At 47.1% G+C, this 14,308-nt stretch overlaps 1 protein-coding gene across 5 annotated transcripts in view; it reads right to left on the bottom strand.

Moving 5' to 3' along the window:
• Window positions 1-14,308, bottom strand: part of cita (citron rho-interacting serine/threonine kinase a) — a 118,082-nt gene that overhangs the window by 1,549 nt on the left and 102,225 nt on the right. For 4 of the 5 annotated variants that reach the window (XM_063211002.1, XM_063211005.1, XM_063211004.1 and 1 more), the window contains 7 exons: window positions 13,957-14,049; window positions 13,412-13,520; window positions 12,630-12,758; window positions 12,231-12,311; window positions 11,298-11,376; window positions 10,112-10,285; window positions 241-610 (listed from right to left, as the gene is read on the bottom strand). In XM_063211002.1, the coding sequence (XP_063067072.1) occupies window positions 241-610; window positions 10,112-10,285; window positions 11,298-11,376; window positions 12,231-12,311; window positions 12,630-12,758; window positions 13,412-13,520; window positions 13,957-14,049 (1,035 nt within the window). The remainder of the gene's footprint in view (window positions 1-240; window positions 611-10,111; window positions 10,286-11,297; window positions 11,377-12,230; window positions 12,312-12,629; window positions 12,759-13,411; window positions 13,521-13,956; window positions 14,050-14,308) is intronic. The other variant, XM_063211003.1, reaches the window with a different exon arrangement.

The following is a 14,308-nucleotide window of genomic DNA, read 5'->3' as shown; positions in this document are numbered from 1 at the left end:
ACCCAGAAGTGACTGGGGGACACAATACGATACAATCCAATATACAAAACAATCCAATATCTTAGCCAGGCTGTTGCCACCTACACTGTCATGAAACCAGCTGATGCATCAGACAGCATCATCTCATGCATGTCTTCAAGTAATGTTCAGTGCACATCTAATTAGATTAACGGAGTACCAGTTGGTTTGAATGTATTTGTAATGATGTTGAGAAGTGTCCATTTGAGAGTGTGGGTTGACCTTGTTGACGGTGGTGAGGGGTGCCCGTCCTGACTGGGCATGCAGGCGTGGCCGCTGGGGCTGCTCCTCGTAAGCTCCTCGTCCGGGCGACCTCTCCCTGCGCACATCCATGCGGGCGGGCGAGCGCTCCATACGGGGGTCCATGACGCGGCCCGGTGAGCGGTCCAGCCTCAGCTCAGCCCCGCGCATCTCCGACCCTCTGCCCGGTGACTTCTCTCTCTCCAGCATGGCGCGGGCTGGCGAGCGGTCGTGCCGGAACTCTGTGCGCGCCTCACGGAAGCGGTGAGGTGTGCCAGGGGGGTGCAGGGCGTCGGACGCCAGCCGCTTGGAGATGTGCTCGCTGTAGGTGGGGGGGCCGCGCTTGTTGGGGCTGGGGGGAGGAGGCGAGGGGGAGGGAGGCAGTAGGGAGTAAGACTGTGGCAAGTAGCTCCAGGTGTGCGTGAGATATGAATGTTAGCTGAGTGTGTGTATGATGGTGGGATCATAGGGGCACTGTTGGCTGCGTGTCTCAGCAGAAAGGCGAGGGCAGATGTTAGTCTGTCCTGATTTGAAGAGGGTGGATGGAATTCAATGAACCTTTTTTATCCTCTACACTCTATTCACTATACTCTACTGCTATTAATTCCATACTAGTATTACTCTAGTCACTATATTTACGTCTTCTCATGTCTCACTGAAAGTCAGTGAAACAAGAATCTCTGTTTACCAAATCACCATTACATAAAGCAAACATCTGAAAGGATTATCTAATATCACACAGGCAACCTTTGCTCACTCAACTGAACAAATGAACCGAGCAAATGAACCGTCACATCTACCACTACAATAGGTATTGAACTCTCCACCATGTGGAAATAGGACAACGGGTACTGGGAAATAAACCACATTCATCTCTGAAGAGGACATTTAAATCTTGCTTATTCTGTAACCTTTTCATTTATTTTATAGCAGTACTACATTGGTGAGAACGCTGAACCATGCCTGACTGGCTGAAACAAGAATCTGCTTACTGTAAAGGCGTTGTGGTGAATTCAGACAGCTGAGGAGATGGCATAACACTGAAGAAAAACGTTCTAGTCCAACACAACGTAATGCTAATCAGACTGAAAAGAATTACCAACCTAACACTTTATCAAGTGTTCAACACGAAAGTTCAGGAAAACATTAACGGTGAATGGTCATATTCATCGCTGAAGGCATATATATCAAATGGCCATGTACTTGCAGCTATTACCAGCAGAGGGCTGTCTTGTAACAACCAGAAAAGAACCCTTGATAAAGATATAAAGTACGGCTCTGAACCAAAACAGACCAAAACAGCAGGAGCACAAAAATAGCAAAAACATATTTTATTTATTCAGAGCTTTGTAGTTAATCAATTTATGATGAACATTTACATAAAAAACGACCATTGTTTCACCCCTGTTAAGCTTTACCGCATATGAAGAAGGAACTCTTCCTCCTGTAAAAACAACAGATAGCAGTTGTTAGTGACTGTAGTCACAGGAGATACTGTATGGACTCTATGTAGCAATATAACAACCACTCCCTCACACCAGCGTGCACCATAACAGAGACTGACAGCAGTGCCACTGGCCCTTAGGGGGCCTTAGGGACCTGCTCAGTTTCCTCCTGCCAGCACTAGCCCCAGGTGTTGACAAACGCATACTCACACCAAACCCCACACTGTGACACCTAGTGACACCATGACCAAACCGCCACAGCCAATCCCCATCTCTGGCCATCAGCCTCCGTGTGTGTCCACTCCACCAGTGGTGTCACCCTAGCCTCTACTCACCCTGTTGAGGAAGCCAGCAAGCCACCATCACCACCATCCCCCTGCACCACACTGTCACTCTGGCTCTCCTCTACTGCACAACAGACTGAGGGTTAGAGAAGGCGGATGGGGAGAGGGACATTGAGACGCACAAATGTGCTAAAACCATCACCTCTGTGCTGCTAAACACATAATACAACCACCATGCCCCCGACCACACCACCTCATGCAGGGTGAGAGTTTGTCTGTGTGTGTGTGTGTGTGTGTGTGTGTGTGTGTGTGTGTGTGTGTGTGCGGGCGGCGGTGGTATAGCAGGACATTTTCCTGACTTTTCACCAGCATTGTAAGGACGGCGATATTTATCAGGACATAATTATGTCCTTGTAAACATAACATTATAACACCATTTTCTGACTTCCCAATGACCCCCCAGCACCTTTTTGTAAAATGTGCTTATAACCCCCTACAATGTCCTGGTAAACATAACATTATAACACCCTTTTCTGACTTCCAAATGACCCCCCAGCAGCTTTTTGTAAAATGTCCTCACAACCCCCTACCTGACATTTCTGTGTGTGGAGTTGTATGGAACTTTGCCCCCTATCGACCCAGCAATGCCACTGCAGCCTATACACATTCCCGCACAATTCCATACCACAGGCATACACAAACAGTTAGTGGAACAGCTACAAGGCCAATATGGCAAGAATAGTGCAAATAATAATGATACAAGCATGAAATTTGGCAGGTATGTGCTTCAGACCCTTACAATCAAATCTACCCGATTTGCCACTTGAAATGGCGGCCATTTTCCAAGATGGCCGCCAAAAAATACCCCAAAAGTTGATTTATTGCAAAGAATTGACATATTATATTATGATACAAGCATGAAATTCAACATGTTTGTGCTCAAGACTAGCATAATTAATCTACCTGATTTTCCACTTGAAATGGCGGCCATTTTCCAAGATGGCCGCCAAAGAAAACCTCAGAAAATTGATTTTTTGCACAGAAATGACCAAACAAATTGTGATACAAGCATGAAATTCGACATGTTTGTGCTCAAGGACTAGCATATTAAATCCACCTGATTTGCCACTCGAAATGGCGGCCATTTTCCAAGATGGCCTCCAAAAAGACCACAAAAATTGATTTATTGCACCAAATTGACCAAGCAAATTATGATACACACATGAAATTAGGCATATATGTGATCAAGACCAATACAATCAATACACCTGATTTGCTACTTGAAATTACGGCCANTTTCCAAGATGGCCACCAAAAACACCCCAGAAATTGATTTATTGTACCAAATTGACCAAGCAAATTATGATACACACATGAAATTCAGAATATATGTGATCAAGACCAATACAATCAAATCCACCTGATTTGCTACTTGAAATGGTGGCCATTTTCCAAGATGGCGCCTGTTGTATAGAATTGCAAATGTGGTCTAAATTGTTCATTATCCTTAATTCAGACGATGAGGGTGATAGAGGATGTGTCCTCCAATGACAAATAACCCCTTATAACATACTAATAATATGTTGATAACATTCCAATAACGCCAGTTATGCACCCCCACCCCCCAACAAAAATGACTGCTAATGACATGTTAATAATGCAATGACAATGTGGTAATAATATGCTAATTCATGGTTTTATCAATGTTGCTCTTACATAATGTGGCGATGTTGCTCTAACGTGCCGATAGCATGGTAATAGCTAATAATGCCAGTTCTTGATGCCGAGGGAGAGTGGTGCGTGATGATGCTACTAGAAAAATCCAAAATAAATAAAATGTAAAATAAGCTGTTGAGGCATCAACATAGCTACATCCTGATGAGAAACAACAGCCTAAGTGAACAATCACATAGAATCATGAACAAACAACAACACTGGTTTATTCATCAGTGCAGTTTTACCCAATGGCCTATTGGAATAACTTATGAGGACTCACGCTTTATACTGTTTTATGGACATTTATAGTTATAAAACCTTTAACAAAGACTATGTTAAACCTGTATTGTCTTCAAAATGGCAGTGATCTTTATCTTGAAGTCTTTACCTGTTACTTAAGGCTCTCTTTAATGTCTTAGCAATGCTGTTATGATGTAGTTGAGTCTTTCCAGCAAAGTGTGAACGGGCCTTTTTGAGGAGGTTAGGAGTCTATGGCTGAATCTCATTTCACCCCCTTGAGGGCTGTGTATACTCTCTTTGCCGCCTGTCGCCCAGAGGTCAACGCAGACAGTTTGATTTTTGCTCGATCTGGTCTGCGCTGTGAGGATTCAAACTACCTTCAATACAAGGAGTAAACTATACATGTCTTTTGCCTTGTAGCTACACGGCTACACAGCTACACAGACTCAACAACAATGGAAATGAAACATGTAATAAACGTCAACCTGTATTTTTGATTGCACTAGCCACCGCAGTAGTTTGGAACAAGGAAGAAGCTCATTGTCGAAAACAGGTTGCACAAAGCAGAATGAAGTATGGAAACACTATTTACTGTTCCGATTTAACTTCAGCATCGTCACTTGCAAGTGCTCGTGTTGTCTTTGGTTCGTGTAAATAAATGAAGCTNCAAAGCATGAGGAACTTATTTAATTAACATCTCGTAGTCTGTAGCTCAGTGAAGGTTAGAACAAGGAAGTAGCTATTTGTTCTCGAGCACAGAGCAGCCTGGTCGAGAGGACCAATCACAGCGGCTCTTGCTGCCATTAACCGCGGAGCTGTCTGGAATCAGGAAGTCCTGGAGCAATGGGAGGAGGGGCAACAACAATACTTTGGATTCCAGTGGAAGCGGGGCCAGCAGTTGGCGTATGAACCGCCTGCATAGTTTGCTGAGTGAGAGGGGCTGGTAATAATACTCCTCCAGTCACCCGTTCCTGCAAACATCTGAGCCCTTTGGTCCAATAGCATGTTTGCTATTCGAGTGCAATATCGTCTGACGGCAGCTGCCTTCTCAGCGTCCTCGTTATCTAAGCCCTCTTTCAGATAGCACACTAACCACTACGTCACATTGTCCCCATTATGGGTCACCGCATTCACACTGGCACCTCCTTCAAGCAGCAGTAGGATGTTTTCAAAGTTGCTATGGGCAACTTCTTGTTTAAGACACGGTACGGATGAGAGTAGTCCTACTGTTGCAGTTAACATCAGCTCCCAGCTGCAGTAACATCCTCAGACACGGCAGTTTATGGCAGTCTTCAACTGCCTTGTCGAGAGCACTGGTCTCAAAGATCTCGTCTCTGCTGTTGATTTCTGCTCCATGTTCCACCAGTAGCTACACCATGAAGGGATAATTACCTCTCACCGCCTCACACAGGACACTGTAGTAAGGCCACCTCTCATACACGCCTCTCTTAGCGCAGCAGTGTGCATGCGGCGCCCAGTCTTCTTCTCAGACCTGGGTCCTCAGGTTTCGGATTCTTTTTAGGACAGTGAAGGCGCGTGGACGCACCAAAAAGTTCAGACCTATGACCCAATGTACCACATACTAACCATGTCTGTGTATTGTATTCAGACCGACCTGATATACCACATATGACCCAATGTACCACATACTAACCATGTCTGTGTATTGTATTCAGAAAGCTTAAACAAACAACGCTGACAAGGAGAGGAGTTCACTGTTAGGTGCCACTGCGGGAAAGTCGGCAGAAGCACCAGAGGGCTCAAGCAACACCAGAGCAGGTCGAGGTGTGGGACACCAGCAACTCAGGAGTAGCGCACAGACCCAGAGTCTGGTCAGACGATGGAGATCCACAGCCGGGAAGCACACCACAGCGCTAAAGATCTCTACTCAGCACCTGAGGAGCCCGAACACCAGAGAGCAACCCATGTGAACCCCTCTCCAGCAACACCACTCCAAGTTGCAAGGAGAGAAAGAATCCAGTGGCCAAAGATGGCAGATAACAATGCCTGGTCGCAACTCGACGATGACCTGGAAGGGATCCTGGAAGCAACCTCATCAGGCCCAGTACACAGAAAGATCGATGCAACCACGGCCATTGTATACAACCTCACCAAGGAGAGATTCGGCACAGTGGAGCGGAGAGGCCAACGACAGCCACAGCAGCAACCGAACAGGAGGGAGAAGGAAATTCACCGCCTGAGGGGTGAGATAAAGGGACTAAACAAGCTGTTCAAGACCAGTTCAACACCTGAGAAATAGGGGATCAAAGATCTAACAAGCAAGCTCCGGGAACAGCTGTGTAAGCTCAGGAGAGCAGAAAACCTCTGAAAGCAGCGGCGTAAGAAAGAGAAGCGGCGCGCCCAGTTTGTTAAAGACCCCTACAGCTTCACCAAGGCGCTTCTGGGACAGCAGAAATCTGGTACGCTTTCCAGCTCTAAATTGGAGACAGAAGAGTTCCTTGCAGAAGCCCACAGCGACCCTACCAGAAGGGTGGTATCCCAGGCTTTTTAGGCTGCCTAGAACACACCTCAATGATCAACCAGTTGATCCAGGAGGCGAAAAAGAAGAAAAGCGACCTGACAGTGGTGTGGCTAGACCTCGCTAACGCGTACGGGTCAATACCTCACAATCTCATCCAAGAGGGGCTCAACCACTACTACATCCTAGCGTCAATACAAGACCTGATCTCTGGCAACCTCACCGGGTTCAGACTGAGATTTACATCTGCACTCTTCACTACCAACTGGCTAGACCTCCAAAAGGGAATTCCAACAGGATGGACCATCTCCCCCATCTTATTCATCATGGGAATGAATCTGTTGATATCCTCAGCCGAGGGCATAACCCGGGGCCCAACGCTGGACTCTGGAATAGTCCAACCAGCGCTGAGAGCATTCATGGACAAACATCACGGTAACAACCGTGACCCACGTCCAAGCAAGGTGGGTGCTGGAGACGCTGGGAAGTGTAGCCTCCTGGGCTGGGATGCTGTTTAAAGCCAGAAAAATCCAGGCTCATGGTCATCAAAAAGGGCAGAGTGACCAGCAAGTTCAGCCTTCAAGTCCAAGGTGAGCCCATCCCATTCATTGAAGGCAACCCAATAAAGTGCCTGGGGAAGTGGTTCAACGCATCACTGTCGGATGGAGCAAATGTTGCGGAGGCGGTAAGGCAGATAAGGAATGGCTGAGGAAAATCGAGAAATCTCTACTCCCGGGCAAATTCAAGACCTGGCTGTACCAGCATGGACTCTTGCCCAGGCTCCTCTGGCTCCTCACAGTTTATGACTTCCCTATGTCATCTGTCGAGGCCATTGAGAGGAAAAACCAGCAAGCACGTACGGAGGTGGCTTGGCATCCCCCCAAGTTTCTCCTCAGTGGGCCTCTACATCAGGTCTGGGCAACTGCAACTCCCCTTGTCATCCGTGGTCGAGGAGTTTAAAGTGGCAAAGTACAGAGCCCCTCCTTAGCCTGAGGGATTCCAGGGATGACCTGGTGAACCAAGCAGGCGTCACAACCAGGTCGGGGCGTAAGTGGGCTGCCAACACAGCTGTAGAGCAGGCAGTGAGCTCTCTACAGTTGCGAGACATAGTTGGCAACCAATATGTCCACAGGCAAGGCCTTGGCTCTGGCCACTTATAAACATGGGGAAAGGCAAACTCAAAGACCAGACGGGGGATGGTGCAGGCAGAGGTGAAGCGTATGGCCAGGGCAGTCGAAACAAGGCTCCCAGGGTGCCTGGACAAAATGGGATTTGCCCAGGCGCAAGATCACCTGGAGAGACCTGTGGCGTCTGGAGCCATACAGAATCTCCTTCCTCCTGAGGTCTGTCTACAACACCCTCCCTTCACCAGTGCATCTGCACTTATGGGGGCTGAGAGAGGTTCCACTCTGCAAGCTGTGCAAGCAGAAAGGGACGCTGGCGCACATACTGTCTGGGTGCAGAACAGCCCTAAACCAAGGTCGGTATAGGTGGCGCCATGATAAAAGTTCTGCGTTCCCTTGCTGACACCATGGAGCGTGAGAGGGTGAAGAAGAGACCAGCCAGCACAGCCCCAGAGAGAAACGATCACCTTCCTTACGGAGGGAGCTAAGCCGAGACTGACCACTGGGAGGACGAGGGCGAACATCCTTCACACCGCAAGCTCCTGGGAGATGAGGGTGGACCTTGGGAGGAAACTGCAATTTCCGAACGTGGTTCAGATAACCCTCCGTCCAGACATAGTGCTGTGGTCTGCTAAGGACCAGAAAATCATCTTGGTGGAGCTCACAGTGCCATGGGAGGAGGGTTGTGACGAGGCACATGAAAGGAAAGCCACAAAATACCAGCAGCTAGCCCAGGACTGCAGAGACAAGGGCTGGCAGACGTGGGTGTTCCCTGTCGAGGTCGGGTGTCGAGGCTTTCCAGCAAGGTCAGCATGGCACTTCCTTTCAGCTATAGGCCTGGATGAGCGTAGCAAGAAGCTTGCAACACGGAGGATGAGGGAAGAGGAGGAACACGCTTCTTTGTTGACTATGGAGCAGGAGAGAGGAGGAATGCTAGAAGCCAGGAGCAGATGGGCAGTGAGCTGGCCACTCACTGCGGGCCCACCAGCTTGAGGGTGTTATAGTTCAGGGCCGGCCGAAACACCTAGAGATAGTTGGACACCATCTGACGACATCTGCTCCTGGCCAAAGGCAACAGCTACCTAATAAGGTAGCTGAGGAAGGCACCACTAGGTGTATGTAGCAAGACCGACCTGATATACCACATATGACCCAATGTACCACATACTAACCATGTCTGTGTATTGTATTCAAACCGACCTGATATACCACATATGACCCAATGTACCACATACTAACCATGTCTGTGTATTGTATTCAGACCGACCTGATATACCACATATGACCCAATGTACCACATACTAACCATGTCTGTGTGTTGTATTCGGACAGACCTTCTAATCTGCATTTGTCCTTTTAAACCAGCTATTGTTCATATATGTGTATGTGTATTCTCACCGACCTAGTAAACGTTTATGACCTTGCAAACATGCATTCTGACATGTCCTCCTAAACCATATAAAAGTCAGAAAATCCTATTTCAGACTGTGACTGTAAAATATAAAATTTTAACTTGGATGTATCTTAGTTACAAAAAAACAAATTTTTTGGTGTTATTTTCATAGCTGTAACATCAAGGGAAAGGGTGGTCCTCTTAAACCATGCTTATTTCAGGTATGCTGAAAATGACCTGCTAAACCTTCCCGCCTGTATGTGTGTGTGTGTGTGTGTGTGTGTGTGTGTGTGTGTGTGTGTGTGTGTGTGTGTGTGTGTGTGTGTGTGTGTGTGTGTGCGTGCGTAAAAACATGTAACCTGAGTGTGCAAGTTGAAAACCATGGATTTAAGATTGTATCTAGAACTGTGTGGGTGTGTGAGTGGATTTGTTAAGACGTAAAGGTGTGTTTGCGTCAGAGTGTGTGTGCATGCGTGTGCACGTCAGGGCTTGACACTGGCACCTGCCAACCGGCCAAATGCTGGTAAAACTTGGCTGTGGCTGGTAACAATTTCAGTGACACTAGCCAATTTGGCAGGTAGCTTATTCTATGGTATGACATATCAGAATAGCGTATATTCTGCACTTTGCCCCTTTTGTATCATTTTTTTGTACAAAGTTCAAGAAAAAGCTCAGTTACTCAAGTTTCTATTTGTTGGTTTTATTTCCATGTAAAAACCCATGCACTCATCTTCTTGCTTTAAGCACCCCATCTTCTGAGGTTAGATGTACAGTGTCATGATTATTAAAACAAAAAGAAAGAAAAAAAAACAATTGTGGCTAGTACAAAAACTGGATGGCTAGTCAATCAGGAAAACCACTACCCACAGTGGCCAGCAAGCAAAAAAAAATGTCAAGCCCTGCTGCACGTGTGTGTGTGCATGTGCGCGCGTGCGTGCGTGCGTAAAACGATGTCATCCCAGAGTTAAGAAGGTGAACGCCCTGCCACAAATTTGATCCAACCAGCTCTGAATCAGCTACCTTGTTAAAAGTACTCAAGATCTCAGAGAGACCAGTTATTCAGTGAAGTCACCTACTATGTTGGAAGGAAACAGTGGCAGGGTTTTTCCTTCTGACCTGGGGTTTTTGACACCTCTTGAGTGATTATCAGAGAGATATGCTGCAGTGCGTACCTGCGTGTGGATCCGTTCTTGGAGGGCTCCTGGTTCTCCTGGGCCAGGTTGCCTTTACAGCAGATGACCCTCAGCTTGTTCTGGTAGGAGGAGGCCAGGTACACCGCTCCGGACGAGATGGCCGGCCCCAGGTAGCGGGGGTTGGGGATGTCCAGGTGGGCATAGGAATGGGGCCTGGAAGACACACACGCGCACATGTGGTACTATGGGTTTACATCATGTAAACCAACATGTCATCATGCATAGGCGTATCTATGACACGCTGATTTGAACCCACTATCGCGTGTGTCCAATATGCATTTCCAAGTTAAGGCGTGCTCCACAACGCCCTGTGACAGGTTAGGTTTAGGCACAATTTAGGTAGAAATTCGCCCAATCTCGCTGTTCTTGGCAAAAGTAAAGCAGCAGAAACATTGCTTTACTAACAGGTTAGGTTTAGGGGTGGTTTTGGTTAGGGCACAGCAAAGCATATTTGCGTTTAGTAACAGAAATGCGCTGTGACAAAACAAAATCGCCGTCACGGTGGGAAAACTGTGCAAACCTTGTCACGTGTCAAAAGTGCATGAAAGCGCTTTACCGTTGCGTTGAGGAGCACGCTTTAACTTCAAAATGCATCGCACCAACACGCTAAAGCATGATGACAGCCTGTGTAAACACATGGGCATACTTAAAGGCATTACAAGTCATGTTTGCATGCAAAACTCAACTGTACTCTACCAAAGGAGTGCAAAGAAATAATCCTACAGACATGTCCTAACCAAAGTACTGTATACCGGTATGCACAACATCACCAAGACCTCCACAAACATTGCATAGATCCACAATATTACGCTAATTGAGTATGGTAGCATCAGACCGACCAGTCTTGCCATAGCGTACCAGTTCATGGCTTTAAGAGAAGAACCTACTGGCCAAACCGATATGCAATATAAAGCGAAAGGTTTTCTGATGGTGGCCACCATGCATTTCCTCACAAATCATCCTACACACACTTCAAACTGGCACAAACATCACGCATAGTGCCTTGGTTACAGCGAAGAGAGTTGAAGTTGAGAGCATGTAAGGCACGGAGTAGACAAAGACATAGACAAACAGAAAGAAGAGAGAGAAAGGAGGAGTGTTTGAGGGTATGTTAGAAGCTGAGGAGCAGATGGGAGACAGGGTGGTGTGGGGAAGAGGGTCTTACCCCAGGGCACAGTGGCTCTGCACCTCAATGACATCCAGAGAGTTGAAGTAGGTGACAAACAGGTAAGGCTCTCGGTAGGCTGTAGTGGTAGAAGCAATATGGAAACACAACACATCACACTCAGGCTCAGGGGGGTATACCAAGAAGCTGGTTAAGTAATACACCAGGCTTAGATAACCTGCTAATAGGTGTACCTGCAAGCATCATTCAGTTAAGAAAATGAGGACTACAGGCTTTTCTATTAGATTTACCTCTACTCTACCACAAGGCTAACTTAACCTACTAACATACAAACTCACCGCTTGGAGAACAACACTGTGCAATTGGTATATTATATATCTTGGCTTACACATTTACTACAAGAAATAAAACCAGGGGGGCGCTGTGGCGCAGGGCGCTAAGCCCCCCACATTTGGGCTTGCATGCCCACGGGGACCCCGATTCGAGTCCGGCCGGGGTCATTTCCCAACCCTGCCCCGTCTCTCTCTACCAATGGTTTCCTGTCTCCTCTCATACTATCCTGTACTAATAAAGGCCAAAAAGCCCCAAAAAATACTTAAAAAAAGAAAAAAAGAAATAAAACCAGGCAGGCCCCGACTGTGGCTCTAACTGTTAGAGCATTGAGTGTTACGCCGGGGACCAGCGTTCCATTCCAGCCCAAGGTCATTTCCCAATCCTCCCAAACTCCCTCTCTCTCTCCCACTCGCTCCCCGTCACCCTCTCACACTGTCATATCAAATAAAGGCATAAATTAAATAATCATGTAGTACAGTTTCATCTCTAATGTACTACAAATATGCTGTATTTGTAACTGTAACTGAGTTGTAAGTACTCATACAGCCAGCCTAAAACAGGAAGCAGAATAAAGGTCTTGAATATTCCTGCTGCTGTGAGGTGTGAGCTGTAGTGAGGTGAGTGTGACTTGTCCATTACCGAAGCTGAGAGGCAGCCGGCTCCACTTGATGTCATCGTTGCGGCTGCGCCGGCCGTACGCGTCCACAAACACACCGAACTCTACAAACCACACAAACACATCATATTCGTTAGGCAGTCAGAGCTGAGGACAACCATGGTGTAGTATTGGTGTGTGTGTGTGCTTGAGAAAGTTGTGCAGTTATACATTATTGCTTCCTACTTTAATTAAAAGCAGCTACACTTTTGTTCTGTCTGAAATCACACATTTCATTACAGTGCATTGCCTGCAGTATGTTTGCAGAGAATTAAATGTCTCTGTGTGCGAGGGTGTGTGTGTGTGTGTGTGTGTGTGTGTGTGTGTGTGTGTGTGTGTGTGTGTGTGTGTGTGTGTGTGTGTGTGTGTGTGTGTGTGTGTACCGTGGAAGCAGAGCAGGTACTCGTCCTTGTTAGGCGAGCAGGAGAGCTGGATGATGGAGATGGGGAAACTGTGGGAGGATGCGGCAAACACAGCAGACGCCAACGTCACATCATTCTTATCCAGGAACTCTGGAGAGAGAGAGAGAGAGAGAGAGAGAGAGAGAGAGAGAGAGAGAGAGAGAGAGACAGAGAGACAGAGAGACAGAGTGTTAGTGAGAGAAAGAAAGAAAGAACGAAAGAGTGAAAGAAAGAAAAAAAGAGTAAGTGAGGGCGAAAGAGACGGAGAGACATGATCTAGCCCTCCTTCAGTGAGCTCACATCAACAGCGCTCAAGGACCGACAGACAGCCACAATATTCATCACTCCCCTCACGCCTGACAGCAGTCAATGACCAAGGAGAGGAGCGGTGCAGATATAGACACACACTCACACACACACACACACACACACGCACGCACACGCACGCACACACGCGAGCCAGTGTGCTGTAACAGAGCCAGTGCTTTGCCGCGGCTCCTGTGACAGGCATATGCAGACAGGCATGGAGAGCAGATGTGATGTGTTTCCCTCCCCGTCATCACACGTGAATAATTGATGCAAATGGGTCTGGCTCTCTGAGACGGGGATCAGCACAAGACACATCATCACTCAGCATGAAGGGGAATTGCAGCCTGAATTCATTTACAGAAGTTTATCACTTTACACAACACCTTCATTTCTTCAGTCCAACATATCTGTACGCGCACACACGCACACACGCACACACACTTGAGGAGGCCTACCTTCTAGCACATACTGCTTCATCTCGATCTCGTAGAACTTGTTGGTGCCGATGATGACGCTGTAGCCGGTAAAGTGGATGCAACTGCAGGGCTCCGAGGTCTCTATCTCCTGACACACACACCGACAGGCAGACAGGTAGCCAGACAGACAGTTTAACAGAGACAGACAGACAGACAGACACACAGCAGTAGCCCACTGAATAGTCTGCATGTCGTACAAGCAGAATGCACAGCTTTGTTGGTGTGGATGTATATTGGAGTAGATTTAGGTATGAACACAAGTGCGAGTATTCACGGTCACTTTGAAGAGTGTGTGTAAGCATGTGTTTCTAAGCAAGCGTGTGTGTGTGTGTGTGTGTGTGTGTGTGTGTGTGTGTGTGTGTGTGTGTGTGTGTGTGTGTGTGTGTGTGTGTGTGTGTGTGTGTGTGTGTGTGTGTGTGCGTCACAGTACAGTAAATGAGAGCGTTGGGTGGGTGGGTGAGTGAGTGGGGTGGGTTGCGTGTGCATATGTATGTGTGTGGTAAATGTGAGTACTACTGACTCACCTTGCGGATGCAGAATTTGCAGAGGTTCTCATTGTAGCGCAGGATGGTGATCTTATTGGGCATGGCGGCACAGATACACAGTCCATTCTCAATCTAGACCCAGCACAGACAGACAGACAGACAGACAGACAGACACATTATGTTACATAGTATTCAACATCCAAATATCAACGCCAGTCCACCATGCAACACATTTCAAAAGTCACCGAAAATTATCACAATACCATGAAAATGATCATAAAACCAATTCTCTTAGCCCTTTTTCAAAAACAGATTTAGTTTCTTGTATTTCTCTCTAACACAGTAAGGATTCAGGCACTGCCCAGTCAGTTATCGCTAGAGATAGGAGGAG

Source organism: Engraulis encrasicolus, chromosome 11 (genome assembly GCF_034702125.1).
Source record: "Engraulis encrasicolus isolate BLACKSEA-1 chromosome 11, IST_EnEncr_1.0, whole genome shotgun sequence".
Taxonomy (NCBI): Eukaryota; Metazoa; Chordata; class Actinopteri; order Clupeiformes; family Engraulidae; genus Engraulis; species Engraulis encrasicolus.
The sequence above is the reverse complement of the archived record's forward strand: the minus strand, read 5'-3'. Positions and strand labels throughout refer to the sequence as shown.